The sequence below is a fragment of the Nematolebias whitei genome, chromosome 3 (genome assembly GCF_014905685.2).
Source record: "Nematolebias whitei isolate Nwh7 chromosome 3, NemWhi1, whole genome shotgun sequence".
NCBI classification, from domain to species: Eukaryota; Metazoa; Chordata; class Actinopteri; order Cyprinodontiformes; family Rivulidae; genus Nematolebias; species Nematolebias whitei.
The window spans coordinates 26,889,779-26,905,777 of record NC_056500.1 but is presented as its reverse complement, the minus strand read 5'-3'; the positions used below and the strand labels follow the sequence as shown (position 1 = coordinate 26,905,777).

Below are 15,999 nucleotides of genomic sequence, written 5' to 3'. Positions count from 1 at the left end.
GTTGGACAGATATACATTTATTTTACTCTAGAACCCTTTGGTCTGCAGAGGAGTTTATGGTTCACTCAATGATGGCATGGACATCTTTATGACTCATTGTATCTTAATGACATGGGACATATTCTGGACAAAAGACACCTTTATGACATAAAACCTTTTTATGATTTTGGACATATTAATGACACAGGAAATCCTGTTTTGGAATGACAACCTCAGCAGAGGCAACAACACCACCAGCCTGATCAAGAAAGCTTATCAGAGACTCTACTTCCTCAGGCGGCTGAGACGAGCTGGTCTGTGAAGCTCAGTCCTCACTTCTGTGGAGAGCATCCTGTGCTCCAGCATCAACGTGTGGCATGGAGGCTGCACAGCTGCAGAAAGAAAAACCTTGCAGAGAGTGGTGAAGGCTGCACAGAAGACTGTTGGAGTCAGACTCCCCATCATCACAGACATCTATCTCCAAATGCAGGAAGAGGGCCACCTGCATCATGAAGGACCTCACTCACCCAACACACACACTTTTTTCCCTGCTCCCCTCAGGAAGGAGGTTAAGGAGCATTATATGTAGAACCACTAGACTGAGGAACAGCTTCTATCCTGAGGCTGTCAGACTCATGAATCTCTAACCAGGAAAAATCACTGTGAAAAATCACTGTAATGCCACTTGGTTGTTGATATGTGCTGCTGACTATCCATGATGCTGATCTCATGCTGCTGATTATTTCATGCTGCTGTGTTCATTAGTCCTCATCTGCTCACACAGACTCATGTTCAGGTTGCTGTTGTTTTTGGTGCTTTGTCTTTGTACTATTAGTGTTTAGTGTATTCTTAGGCTTGTGTATTCAACATTTTTCAGTCAGGTGATCTGGACAGTTTATTTTTTGCTGAAATGTGTCACCTTCCATCCAGAAGGCTTTATCAGTCAAGGAAACACACAACACAAAACTGATTCTTCCCCCAAAACAGCTTACTCCAAAGTGGAACAAACCAGTTATGTTGGTGCTAAGATGGTGTCTTTGGCACACCCCCTCCTCTGTGGCTGGCCCTCTTCCTTGTTGACAGTCATGCCAAACTGATTGAAAACAACAAAGTCCATGCTCAATAATCCAGGTATACGATTTTTGGTGAAAAGAGTGATTCCAAAGACTCATATGAACAGAAAACAGCAAGGAGCTCAGTGTCCCTTGCCCGGACATGGATTATCGAGGCCCATGGAGCCAGGCCTGGGATAACATGATTTTTGATAAGGTAGATCCCAATTTAGCCAACTGAGAAAAGACAGAGCCAGGCGTACACAAGGTAAGTGTTTTTATTTACAGACGCATGGTGTTCTGGGCTGGAAGGGAAAAAGGTCAAGGTGAGTATCCATGTAATTCTTCAGGTTTTAGAAGAATGATTGAATTTAGAAGAAAGTCATTTCAAATTGTTCAAAACATCAAAGTTCATGCTCAGTAATCCAGGTTAAAAAAATCCAACAAAGTTAAGTCAGGTCCTCTGGACGGTTTCTTTGTGTTGAAACGTTTCATCTTTCATCCAACAAACTCATCTTATCACCATCAAACTTCCTTGCAAGGGAGCAGGTACCTCCAAGTCACACAAAACAGCTTTGACTAAATCAAACAGAGGTTTGTGTTTTCTGGTTAGTCCACTAGAGAGCAGCAAAGTTCTACAGAACAAACACACAGACCTTTTTACTGCGGCTTTATCTTCATATTTGATCTTCTACTTGTTTTAAACATAATGCTGTTTCAGTGTTGCTGATAGGTGGTGTCCAGCTCCAGCAGTCAAAGGATAAGAGACAACAGATGTCAGGAACAGATGCTTGCTCCATCAGTCTTTTTCCTCTGTGAGGTCAGGTGTCACTGGTGAGATGTTCTGAACGCTGGTGAAGATTCTCAGTCATCCAGGACATGGTAAATTCACAAAGACAAAAACTACTGGACTTTATTTGTAACAGAAGACGTTTCACTTCTCATCCGAGGAGCTTATTCAAAGAACAGAGAGTGTGTGGTTCGAGTTAGAAACATTGTTCGGTGTTCTGAACATTCCACAGGATCAAATCTGTTTCTGGAACTGCTGCTCCAAATGATTAGTCTGCTCCATGGTCCATTCCTGCCACCACTCTTTAACTGTCAGTAAACACAGATTAGTAGAAAAGACTTACAAGTCCATGGAGACAGAGGCAAGAGAAATAAAAAAAACTCTCAAACATTCACTTGGTTTAAAGACATGGGCTTTGATTCGACTGGGGGAGACAGGGTGAGGCAATTTTTTCTTCTTCTTTCAGCTTCTCCCTTCTTCAGCGGTCGCCACAGTGAACTATCTTGCACAAAGACTTGGCAATTGCTTTCTTTGTACGGCGGATGCCCTTCCTGACGCAACTACAGACCACCGAGCTACCACAGCCCTCTGTGTGGAGCAGAGAACTGCTATCTAGGGTACCTGGGGGAGCAGAAGGTGGGGGTTAAGGGCCTTGCTCAAGACTGGAGCAAATGAGGGTGGAGGCAGGTGATGCTTCACCTTTCCCACCCACATTTTGATGTTATCAGTATGGAGTCGAACTGGCGACCTTCCGATCACAGGCCCACCTTCTCTAACAAATATTAGTCAAGAAAGCGAGCCTGGGTGAAAACCCAAGAGGACCACTCGACCACTGAGGCTACGGCTGCAGAGAGTTTGACAATGCTGTTGTCCAATGCTGATTATTTGTTTCCTTTGCCAGGGATGTTTCCTGCTGAAACTTAAAACAGCATCATCAAAAGGCAATACTGTCCACCACAGGGACGCCATCATCAGATCCTCTGATGGAACAGGGGCGGAGCTCATTTTCAGGGGGGAGGAGTTCACTTCCAGGTTTGAGGTGATGCGGCTATGAAATGAGGTGTCATTCACCCAAGAGGATGTCCTGATCCTGGTTCTTTTGGTTTTGTTTGACAGATTTATGGATTGAGTTTAGTTTTTTTAATGTTGTTGTTTTTTTTTATTTATTTTTGTTTATCTTTAATAACAATTCCTCATTGGTCTTTATTGTTTTTCTGTTTTTACTTTCTGAGTATTTTCTTTGTGTTCGTTTCCTCCTTTGCCTCCATGTGTTTCCAGTCATTCTCAGTAGTTTTCCTCAGCTAGTCTTGACTCTCCAGTTACTCGCCCACTTACACCTGTTCCCTGTTGTCATTCAGCCCAGGTGTCTCTACTCATCAGCCCAGTCCATTTATTCTCCTCCCAGTTAAGTTTCCTTCCATGTTCCTTTTTTTATTGTAATTTTCAAAACAGCCTTTTATTGTTTCGAATTGTCTTCAATAAATCCTTTAATTTCATAATTCCTCACACAGAAAATTTCTTGGCAGCACGGAGGCACAGTTGGTAGAGCTGCTGCTTCTCTGAGAGGTCACCTCGGTTCAAATCCTGGCTGGGGGCCTTTTGGGTGGAGTTTGCATGTTCTCTCCGTGCATGCTTGAGTTTTCCCTGGGTATTTTGGTTTCCTCCCACAGACCAAAAACATGCACGTTAGTCTGATTGGTAACTCTAAATTGTCTCAGGTGTGAGTGAGAGTGAATGGTTGTTTGTCTCTATGTGTCCCTGTGATGGACTGGAGACATGTCCAGGGTGTCCCCGGCCTCTCGCACATTGCACTGGATATTGGGCACCAGTGACCCCAGCGATCCAAAAAGTAAGAAGCGGATAAAAGATAATGGATAGAATTCCTTGCACTGGTTTGAATTCCTGGTTTTGATCTCTCTTCTATATCTGACAAACTGGCAGACTTGACATGATTGAGCAGCCAGCCAAGACCTCTGGGTCCTCTCATCACAGGGCTTCAATAGGCTCCATGTGACCAACTGTGACCACCCCTTTAGACATTTAGGCCAAACATTGGGCTACCCATGACTTTCTGGAGTTTTCCTTTCCAGGATGACTAAGAAATTAGATATACTCGATATCAGAAGACAGAGCACACTATGAATCGTATCCTCCTCCAGCTCAAGAACCCTCATGACTCCAGCCACTCTACAAGGTCAAGGTAGTCATCTTGCCGGCATATTGTTTTTAGAAAAAACACCTGGACTAGAAATCTCAATTATCTCATTTACCTGTTAGATTGTTCCAGATTGAAACCAAAGACTGAAAAAAAAGGCTTCCTTACCTTGATGAAAAGATAAAAACATGCAAAAACATTTTATTTGTGATCCAAATTACACATATACAAGAAGTCAAGCTATAAGCATGTCATTTTAGGAGATCACAGCCAAAATAACGAGAAAAAAAATCCAATCTGTACATTTTTGAGTTTACAATGAGTAGCCAGTAGAGAACCAGAAAACACTAAGGCAAACCATCAGTAGACAGAAGAAATTATGCCTTTTTTGTATTTAACCCACCACAGCAGTGTCCTCCTTGCTACAAAACGTGAACTGATGATTTCCTTTATTAGTAATCAGCTGCATAAGTTACATCATGATTAAAAAAAACATAAAAGTGTCTATCTAAAGTTTAACATTACTGTACATGTATTTTCACTCGCTTTGGAAATCCAAACCAGCAAAACATGTAGCTCTGTGCTGGACATGATCCATCCCTCACAAGGATAATCCTCCACAGTAAGCCACCGTGGATCGCAGGTCTTGGGAGTTTCGAACAGAGCTGGACTCATTCTGGATTAGAAACACTCGTCATTGTTTGGTACGGGCTCAGACGTGTGTTTGTTTTCTTGAATTTCCAGCATTCACATGGCGCTCCTCAACCTGAGACTTTACCCTCGATGCTGACGGGTCAGAACTCCACAGTGATGTTGGTGATGAGGGGAACCGTCTCAGTTTTCTCATTGTCCAACCTCCATGTTGAGCTGTCAGTAAATATCCTGAACGTTTCTGCGACTCAAACCAATTCAAATTCGTATTTAATTTTATGATGAGAACTCACAGATGGTCAGCATCTTCTGCAGCCAAAAATATGTCAAAAGTGTTTTTTTTTTTTAGTATGTACTGGTTTCTGTTGGTGGACAGTTTCTTGCTCAACCTGTCATTTTTAGTAGCAACAGAATTATACATAAACTAAAAGTAACTTCTTTCATTTTGTCATTCTGGAAATAAACCAACTTGTCTTTTTTATGTCCTTTAATAAAAGAGAGAGGATGTAGCCAGAGTGTATAAATAGCAGCACCAACATTTTCTGCTTGTTGAAACCTTCCAGATACAAAAAAAGGTTTAAATTCTGTTTGGCACAAAATGTCCCTGATCTAAAACTTTCCTCCAGGGCTTGGTGTGATGTGATGCCTAGTGTTTAGAGGTGGTGGAGCTCAGCTCAGCTCTTAGCTGAGGGTACAGTTTAAAAAGTCATGATTATATATGAACTGAGGTGTGGTGGGCAACACACATCTATCAGGTGTGTGTGAGGTTGTGATGAAGCTTCTACTGTAGTTGGACCTGCCGCTGCAGAGACGTTTACACCTGTCACTTTGTAGCCGCTCATCTGGGGTTGGTGTATTAGTACACACAGGTAAGCTTCAGGAGGTATTTGTAACAAAAGGGAGGCAAAAAAGTTCAAAGAAAAGGCTTACAAGACAGTGGTGAGACCAGCTATGTTGTATGATTTGGAGACAGAGACATGGACAAAAAGACAGGAGACAGAACTGGAAGTGGTAGAAATTAAGATGTTGAGGTTCTCCTTAGGAGTGACAAGGATGATTAGGAATGAGATCATCAGAGGTACAGCACAGGTTGAACAACTGGGAGATAAAGTTAGAGACCAGACTGAGATGGTTTGGACATGTCCAGAGGAGGGACAGTGGTTTGGACATGTCCAGAGGAGGGACAGTGGTAGAAGAATAGAAATGCAGCTGCCAGGAAAAAAGATAAAGAGGAGATTTATAGATGCTGTTATAGAGGACATGGAGGTAGTTGGATGGAGGACAGAGGAAGGACAGAGGACACAGAGGACAGAGTGAGATGGAGAGGGATGACTCGCTGAAGACAGAACAGCCGAAAGAAGAACAATGTTAGGAAAAGACAAAAATCTAAAATAAACGTTAATAGTGACACGAACATTTAGATGAATTGACCCAGAATCTGCTGACCTCCTACCCAGAGGTGTGTATGACTCTCAGCAACTACCACACCAGGTTTTAGCTCAACATCTGCATACTGACTGACTTACAACCATGTTTGTGTTGGCCACAGTTGATTGGCTGCAGTGGCCATCTTGAATCTGGTAGACTCCAACAGTTAATCAGTTGTAGACGAATATCCAGAGATTACTCACTGAGAGTTCATTAAATTCTGTCCAGTGTTTCATGAGATATTTTGCTAATAGACAATTTAGCCACTTTGCCTTTGATAAGTGTGACTCCACTTGGCTCTCGTCTTATTGGTTCTTTTCAGGTACAGGTGATTTGCCACTGTGACTTGTTTCCCTGCACTGTGGGCAGGATCGTCAATGCAAAGTGGATGGTATCACAACTATTCGTGTTCAAGTCACTCCGCTTGTTATGGTCCTTAAACGCCCTTTAATCAGACTTCAATTTCTTTAGCTTATCCTGGCACTGCTTATAAGTCTGGGTGTAGCCAGTCATGCCCAATATCTCTCTGTAAATGTGCACATTTCTTATGGCGTCATCCATCACCATGATGAGGAAGTGGAGGTTCAGATGTAGTTTGCAGTTTTGCTGGGTGGGTCATTCAGTGACGTAGCTCTGCTGGTCAATCAATGGTTGCGTTGCTGTCTGCTTACGTCAAGATCGGCCCCTCGGAGGAGTTTACTTGGAACCATAAACAAGGCGGTCCCATAAACTGCGCTGAGTGGGAGTGGGTACCAGCAGTGGGCAGGCCCTTAACTGGTGCGGTGTGGAGAAGAATCGAAGAGAGTTGAGAGAGTGGAAATGCACAAATTGAGCTAGTGTGTATGGGGGGTATCATGTATCACCTGCCCTTGCTGCAGAGTGGAGCCATGTTTTACTGGTGGGACCATCCAAAGCATCTCAAGTAGACTTTGCCCTTAAAGTATCCATCCAGTGTGTTTTCACAAAAATGATTTGCACTCACTCACACACGCACACGCACGCACTCATTATAATGGCAAAGTACTCCTTTAGTTGCAAACCCCAGGAGTCTTTAAAGCAACACAGAGCATTTTAAGTGAAGAGTATCAACAGAAGGTACAGAAAGGCACATTTGACCCGGTGCTGCTGAACGGTCAGATTCAAGTGTGGATGAGCGTCTGCCTCAGCACACAGTTGTTAGCATACAGGCTAACGCTCTGATCCAGTTCAGTGGCCCAGATATGCACCAGCTCGACACGTTTCATCGGCTGTCCCCCAACAGGCAGCGAAATTTAAATGCCAACGTAGTCCATCATCTGCTCTTCTGCCCCCCACCTGAGCCTTCTGAAGCAAGTGTGGGGGGTGGTGGTTCTCGTTAGATGAGGAGTGACGATGCTAATCTTCCCCCCCGCCGTACAGGTCGGCCAGTTTACGAAAACGCGGCCCCCAGTGGCCGAGGTAATCGTACTCCTGGTCTCCATAGCTGGAGGAGGAGCGCAGCGAGCTGAGGGAGCCGGCGGTGGAGCCGCTGCCTTCGTAATCGAACACTAGCAGGGAGTCGTAGGGGGGTGCTGTGGGGTCATTGTCTGCAGCCTTCAGGCCCTGAAAAGAAGATGAAGGAGACAAGAAGTGAGTGAGGAGTTAATCTATGTGCTTGTCATTCCCCGATCTGTTACGGAAGCACGATCCGTAGTGTACTTCCAGGTCGCATGGATCGCCGTTGTTTATGAATAAAAACTGTCTTAATTTACTTAGAAAAGTATGTGCTCTATCTCCACCGATCTTCATGTAGCTAATTTACGCTACTCGTATTTTCATTACAAATCATTGGTTAACATGATATGCGACACATTAAACCTGACCCCCAGCCTGGGCTGAATGAGAAAAACCATGCAAGACACAGAACTAATTATTTCCATAGTGAAACAGCGCAGCTCAGTGGTGAAGCTGCATATCATTTTAACCATGACGTAAATATGTCAATGATTTTAACAGAAATAAGAGTGGCGTAAATTAGCAACATGAGAATCTGCGGAGATAGAGCACATACTTTTCTAAGTAAATTAAGACAGTTCTTATTCAGAAACGGAATTACACCAGTACATTTTCCTTAATCTAGCATATTCAACAGCGATTTCGTGAAACCTGGAAGTATTTATTTTATGCATGCGCAAATGAGCTACAGTACGGATAGGCTTCCATAACAGATCGGGGAATGACAGTGCTGCCATGGCTACAGGTACACCATGGTCTGTTCACCTGGTGTGATCAGAGGAACAACAGAAAAAAAAATGATACAACAAAGACAACTGACACCAATGATTGGGATTATATCCCACAGAATCCCTGTCCTTATGGTTCAGATGCTCAGGAGCAGTCAGCTGCAGATTACAGCAGCGGATCAGACTCACAATCCATTTGTTGTCTAACGGCACCACATCAGTATTTGCTGGGCCACTAAGCCCTTCACTCATAGAACCTGAGTTTGATGTGTCTCAGGTTAATCCCTCAGTTTCCATATTTCACATCTAAACTGGTGAAGGCTGTACAACCGTCAACTCTGGATTTGTGGAATTTGGATCCCTTCGTGTTTGCAGCCGAGATTTTCTAAATGCAGAGACTGAGAAAACCTGAGCACAGATGAGGATTAAAGTAATCCTATATTTTTATAATAATTGTGCAGTAAGTCTGAAGTTCTTATGGAGCCCATGTCCATCCCCCTCCATCTGTGGACACGCTGAGGCCAGCTGAGAGCAGAACTGCTCACTTTTCAAAGCAACGAGGACAGAAAGCGTCTACCCCCCGCCCCCACTTTACTTCAGCCCCGGAGCTCAGACCCCCTAGTCTAACAGCTGTGTGTTTGAGGAATGAGTTGAGGAAGAAAAGGGGCAAGGAGGGATTACAGAGAGAGATTGAGGTCAGGCTGGACAGATGCTGCCTCTGTCTCGATGAGGAGATTCAGCAGATTACCCAGAATGCCCTGAACTCCAACCAACACCCCAGTCCCACAGACTTGTTTCAGGACCAAAACAGTCATGATGAAACTTAAGAATGCATAAAACATCTCGTCTGAAATTCAGGTAGAACCTTAGGTTAACGGGATTGCACACTGAGTCCAACAGCTTGGAGAAGTATCTTTAGCAGCCATAACTCTCAGAAATCAGCTGCATTTGGTTATTAGTTTGTCCTACAGCCTTACACATTTAGCTGAATTTATCTAATCTGGCTTTTCCAACAACAACAACAACAAAAAAAGAGGTTCTAGCTTTTGACTAGTGCTAGAGCCGGTTCGAGTTCAGAACCTGTTTGGGTTTGCACAGCCAGAGAGCTAACTCGGAGCCCGATCATCATGTCACGTTAAACATCTCCTCCGGTAAAAAATGTCTGATTGGTTGTTGGTTTCCATGAGACCACCTCTTGTTCCTGACCAAAGTGGTTCTCAGCTCTGGCCACTGTTGTCAGATGTAAGATAATTATCATGTTTATACCACAGTTTCAGGGTCTATATACAATAAATACCCATACACATATCTCCCCTACACCTTACAGCACAGATACAATAGTTTGTCATTTCCTATCTAGAAACCCAGGGTTCTGGCCCAGCACAGAGCTGGTTCTGGCTCTGGGTTTTCACTTCCTTCTCAAGGAACAAGAGTATTGCTGACGGCACATTATACACCTATCAAGTCAAATCAAATTTATTCATTGAGCACATTTAAAACAGAAATTATTACCAAAGTGCTTCATAACCACAGCATCAAGTAAAAAATAACAAGATATAATTAAAAGTATCAAAAAATAAAAACGTAAAAAACCCAAACACAATGAGAAACAATGGGATAATAAATCAGATCATACTGTGTTAAGTGTCAGTGAAACTAACGTCAACAAACTACCAGTATTATAAAGCAATCTGAAGCAAGGACTTGGACAAGCAAAGACCTGGTTTTAACTTTGACCTTGATCTGTGACCTTGACCTTAGAGCTGGGGTGATGAACAGTGAATGTGACACTCCATATTGTGATGATGCAGATCTGAGTGAAGCAGAAGTTATGGATGGGAAGAGAGAACGCTTATGGACGGACGGAGACTATACCAGGATAATAAATTCGTCTTTGACGTGTGTATAAAACCCTGTCTGTGTGCGAGGTTAATCAGACCTGTTGTTTAAAAAGGCAGTAGGTCCAGGTCAAGGAGCATTAAACTGAACCTGAACCTGTCTTATGTCTTAATGCAGGCCAACCAGAGCCGTGCACACTCACATACGTGCATGTGAAAACAATATGATCAGACAGCAACACGCCTGGGTTGGAGTCGAGTCTTTACACTTGAGATGATGCGAGGAAGATTAACTTGTGTTAATCCATGTAAGACTGTTAGGAAGTCCTTAATGCACAACGAGCACACACTGACAGCCTGAACCCTCAGCAGTGAACTCAAGATGTCCTGGGATATTTGAAAACTTCAAATAAAACATGGTCAATCAAATCTCTAAATGATAAAGACAGAATTACAGACCATCTGACTATAAACTAACATCATCATATAGAGACATGGCTGGACCTGATTAGGGTGTGTGCATCCTGTTAACTCAGATGTTGTCAACTAACTAATCAAAAACCTCCAAAGCCATGACATCATCATCTGGTCTTTCCCACTGTCTAAAGCCAAACTATTCTGATTGTATAACACTGTAGTGTAATTCGTGTCCTAAAGTTGTATTGTGAGCATTGTGATGATGTTTTGATTTTGTTAACCTGTAGTTATAGTGTTGATGTTTGTGTAGCTTTAATCTCTGATGGATTATATTGGACCTCACAGCCGCCTTTGACACCATCGACCATGAGATCCTCATTGCTAGGTTAGAGCAGTGGGGGGCATCACAGGGTCAGCCCTCAGTTGGTTCAGATCCTACCTCACTGACAGATCCTTTTGTGTCTCCATCAAGGATTTTAGTTCTGCAGCGGCAGAGCTTAAATGGGGGGTTCTGCAGGGGTCCATCCTGGGTCCCCTCCTATTCTCTTTATACCTGCTGCCGCTTGGTGCTATTTTCCGGAAACACAACATGCCCTTCCACTTCTATGCCAATGACTGTCAAATTTACTTCCCCCTAAGACACAATGTTACATGTTCTATTCAACCGCTGCTCGACTGCCTGGCTGACATCAGGGACTGGATGGCTTTAAACTTCTTAAGTTTCAATGAACAGAAGTCTGAAGTCATGTTGTTCCCTCCCAATGACACGATCACAAACCACTGCATCGACCTTTCCGCTCTAACCCTGTCAGAAAAAGAAAGAGTCACTAATCTGGGCGTGATAACGGACCCTTCCCTGAAACTTAACAATCACGTAAACATGATTGTTAAATCATGCTTCTTCCAAATGAGGCGACTGTCTAAACTGAAGCTCATATTGTCCAAAAAGAACCTGGAGACAGTAATACATGCATTCATTACATCTAGGCTTGATTACTGCAATTCGCTCCTGTTTGGTATCAGTCAGACCTCCATTGCACGACTACAACTGGTCCAGAATGCAGCAGCCCGATTTTTAACCAGTACAGGCAAAAGAGAGCACATTACACCAGTTTTGGCCTCACTGCACTGGTTACCGGTTCACTTTCGAATCCAGTTCAAAATACTCATGTATGTCTACAAACCACTGAACAGTGTTTCCCCCCCCCCCACCCATCTCTCTGATTTGCTACAACCGTATGTCCCACCACGTTCCCTGAGGTTAGTGGACCAGTTGCTCCTCACAGTTCCAGGAACTCGTCTTAAGCGCAGAGGGGACAGGGACTTCTCTGTAGCAGGACCAAGACTCTGGAACGAGTTACCTCTGCTTGTCAGACAGGCCCCCTCCCTCGGTTTTAAAGTCCCATTTAAAAACCCTCTACTATTCGGTGGCTTTCAACACCAGATGATCTGTGTTTTGATCCTGTATGCTCCACACTGGTTTGTTGTCATTATCTGCATCGTATTTTTGTCTATATTCTGATTTACTTCATTTTGTATTTTGCTTTGTGTTTTACCTGTTGTTCTGTCTGTACAGCACTTTGGTTGGCCTTGTCGCTGTTTTAAGTGCTCTATAAATAAAATGGTATGGTATGGTATGGGTGGTGAGAAAAACAGGAAGGAAGACAGAAGAGACCAAATGTTGACTTTCTGTTCACAACACAGTTTGTGTTGCACTCAAGATGTGATTCATCACTTCCTGTAAGCTGAAAAGTGAACACGTCCAACACCAGAGCCTCCTCCAAGCCAATAGGCTGGCTGTCAGTGAGGAGCGGACCCCCCCCCCCCCCATCTGCTGACCTCACAGTGGGAACTCACACATCTTCATACCTGATGAATAAAGTCTCCTATGTCTCCTGGATGGGGGGCTGTGGAGCGGAGTGGGTACTGGTGCTCGTGATGGAGGGGCCTCTCGTCCAGACGTCTGATCCCCACTTTGATGCACTCCGACTCCAGAGCATCGGGCTGCTGCAGCTGGCTCAGATCGTAGTCCTGACAAGAGACACACAGCCACAGCTCATCAACCTCACTTCTGTTAACTTCAAACCTAAATACTGTAAAAGGTTCTGAACTACAACTGGAATGCAGTGTGGTAGTAGCTGAGAGTCATGCACAGCACATAATGTGAGGGTAGCAGGTACAGTATGTCATGAAATAATGTTATTTATAAAGCTTCACCAAAAGGGTTTTAACAGTTTGATTAGGCTGTTGTTGAACCAAGCACACTGAGCCCAGAGACCAACCATCATGTGTCTTCATGATTTTCTGTTCTCGTGTGTCTCTGAAGGCATCTATTAGCCTCCATCTCCCACCTTGTCTTGTATGAAAGTGGTTTAGGCAGCAGCCAGTGGAGGAGTGTGTTGAACAGTTCTGTCTGAGTCACTGCAGCACCCTTCAAACAGCATCTTGTGCTTTCTGGTTTCCAGGGAAAATTGACGGTAGCAGCCTTTTTAAGACAATGACAGCAAGCTGTGGACTGACCTTGGGCTTTGTTCAGCAGAACAGCCAACCAACAAAAAAACCTTTCCCCTAACGAGTGAATGAAAGTGCAGCAACAAGCTGGCAGGCAGCTGAGAAATGCAGCATACTTCATATATTTCTTCACTTCACAAAACCTGAAACAGCCTGGTCCTCACAGAAATGGACATTTCATGTCTTTGATGTCTCTGCAGAACCAATCTGTCATGTGCAGAAACACTTGTTCTCATTTAGTTAAGTGGAACTCTTCCACATAAACAGAAACAATAATGCATTAGTTAACAAGACAAAGCTTTAAAGGGACAGTCTGTTGATTCTGAAAGTGAAGTTCTAATAGTTATCAGTGGTTAGCACAGTATGAGCTGTGACAGCAGTCTTAGGAGGAAGTGACAGAATTCCAAGCTTATCATAGCAGGACCATTTTCAACGCTTTCTCAGAATTAGCACACAGGTGTCTGATTATGTTATGAATTAGGGAACACTGTCTGAAATAGAAATATCTAAATATCACCCAGGGTCTGCTGGGTGACATTTATCTGATGGAAACTTCAAAGTGTTTTAATGTTGGAAACCAGCGTTCAAATCCTTGGAAGATTTTCAATTTCTTCTCTTTTAAAAACAAACAGTGGGCATGCCGACATGACCAGATGTGCAGATTTACACAACTTTCACTATTAGACACATTTAGTCCAACCTGTCTGTCCAGCCTGAACATCTGTTCTGCAGATATGTTGCTTGAGCTCTGAGATAAGAACAGTAAACACTATCTGTTTCCACTTTCTATTTCCTCCAGTACAGGACCATTTGGAATAGAGTACAATAACTTATGGAATAAAGTACAAGAACATATGTAATGTCAGAAACATCTGGAATAAAGTATATGAACATCTGGAATAAAGTACTAGAACATAAGTAATGCCAGAAACATCTGGAATAGTGTACAGGAACATCTGAAATACAGTGCATGAGCATCTGGGATAGAGAACAAGAACATCTGGAATAGAGTACAGGAACATCTGTAAAAACGTACTAGAACATTTGGAATATAGTACATGAACATCTGGAATAGTGTACAGGAACATCTGAAATACTGTAGAGTACATGAACATCTGGGATAGATTTCAAGAACATCTGGAATAGAGTACAGGAACATCTGGAATAGAGTACAGGAATATATAGTATAGTATAGGACAATTTGGGATAATATGTAGGAACATATGGGACAAACTGGAGTATGAACTGGAGGTCCCACAAAGTGGGAGACTTCAGTACTGTGTCTTGTTCCCCACCCCCCGACCCCCACCTCCAAAACACTTAAACTGTTTCATAACATAAATCCAGTTGTTTTGTTTTATTAAATTTCTTTAATTTATCATGTCCTGGATGACCAAGAATAACCCAGCATGCTCCACCAATAAAGCACTGGGATTGTGGAAGAGGATTCCTGATCATACAGAGTGACTTCCAGCCTCCCTATCCATGAGCTGCTGCTGCAGAAAGCAAGTTGTGTCCACTGGGTGGGTAAGCGAGGGTTAATACGTCCCCAGCTGACGTACAGATCAGCTTATGTGTGACATCAGCCAAGAAGTTGTTTAGAGAAGAGATGAACTTGTTCTCAAACACACAGCGATTAATCCTGTTTTCCAGGTCCACTTTTGTTTCACTTAATCTTAGCTGGAGGACAGAAGATTGAAAACTGGAAAGAAGCAGAATATGTCAGTGTGTGTGTGTGTGTGTGTGTGTGTGTGTGTACCTGGTCCTCCTCTCCACCTCCCTCCTCGTCATATTTCAGGATGTTGTCCCGGACGTCGTCCTCCGGATCAATAAGAAGCTGTTTGGCCTGACGCTCCTTATCCCTCCTCTTCACCCACATCACAAACAGCAGCACCAGAACTGCACAGCAGGCAGGGCAAAAGAAGACACAGAAACTATTTACTAAAGAACCAAATCAGATCTTCTTCAGCATCAGTCCGTTTCTACATCCAGTCAAGGACCAGGACAGGGAACAAAGACCAGTTTTTACTCCTAGACTCAAACCCTTCATCTTCTTATGAGAGCTGAAATCTTCTTTACTCATTTGGTTGTGGTTTTTAGAACAAGAAAAACCTGAGATCTACTATTGTGCTATTTTAGCTTCCAGCTAGCTTTTTGCCACTTTAGCTTTTAGCTAGCCTTTTGTTTCTTTGAGCTTTTGCCACTGTACCTTTCATAAAGTCTTTTGCCTGTTTTTATTGACTTTTGCTACTTTAGTTTCAAAGTAGCCTTTTACTACTTTTAGTTTTTAGGTATGCTATTTCTTTTAGCTTTTAGCTAGCTTTTAGCTTATTTAACATGTGCTCTGGTTCTTTTAGCTTTAACAACTCAACTTCAACATGTTCAGAAAAATGAAGCATCTTCATGTCACTTTTGTTAAAAAATTAACCAAAGTATCTGTTTTAGTGAGAGTTGCATGTTGTATTTTTAGATTGTAGCTGTAGCATTGAAGCCCCGCCCACAAACCCTCGCAACTCGCTAACAAGCTGTCGATCACGGTGACATCACACTTTTCATAAATAACTAACAAAACTGAAAACAACAACAACAAAAAAAGCATATTAAAGTTACGACGACTAACCAACAAAATCAACACCTAGATAAAACTATTTGAGGCAGGGCTTAAACTTGCCCAGCCAGCCCAGTAGAGGCTTCTTTCAGCTTCTGGTCCTGTCTTTGGTAATAGGTTTCATGAGGACCATCACGTTCCTTTCTGAACCGGTTCTGCATGGCCACTGAACAATAAGGCCTGTGAAAACCTACAGAAACCTGTCATGTTGCCTTTCTTCTCCTCTGGGCAGATGGTGGTTGGGAAGTGAGAGAGGTGGGTTAAAGTCCTTCTGAGTCCGGTGCTGGTTTTATTGGTCCCTCCTTCAGGAGTGCAGCTACCTCATGTTTCAAAGCTAAAGACGGTAAATAAACCAACTCAACTCCTCGA

At 43.1% G+C, this 15,999-nt stretch overlaps 1 protein-coding gene across 1 annotated transcript in view; it reads right to left on the bottom strand.

The window, feature by feature from the left end:
- Window positions 1-7,168: 7,168 nt before the first annotated feature.
- The window catches only part of LOC119430698 (cadherin-2), a 69,661-nt gene continuing 60,830 nt past the window's right edge, over window positions 7,169-15,999 (bottom strand). Inside the window, exons 14-16 of the mRNA XM_037698165.1 lie at window positions 14,782-14,921; window positions 12,381-12,542; window positions 7,169-7,636 (exon numbers count right to left, since the gene is read on the bottom strand). Coding sequence (XP_037554093.1) covers window positions 7,430-7,636; window positions 12,381-12,542; window positions 14,782-14,921 — 509 coding nt within the window. The 3' untranslated portion in view covers window positions 7,169-7,429. The remainder of the gene's footprint in view (window positions 7,637-12,380; window positions 12,543-14,781; window positions 14,922-15,999) is intronic.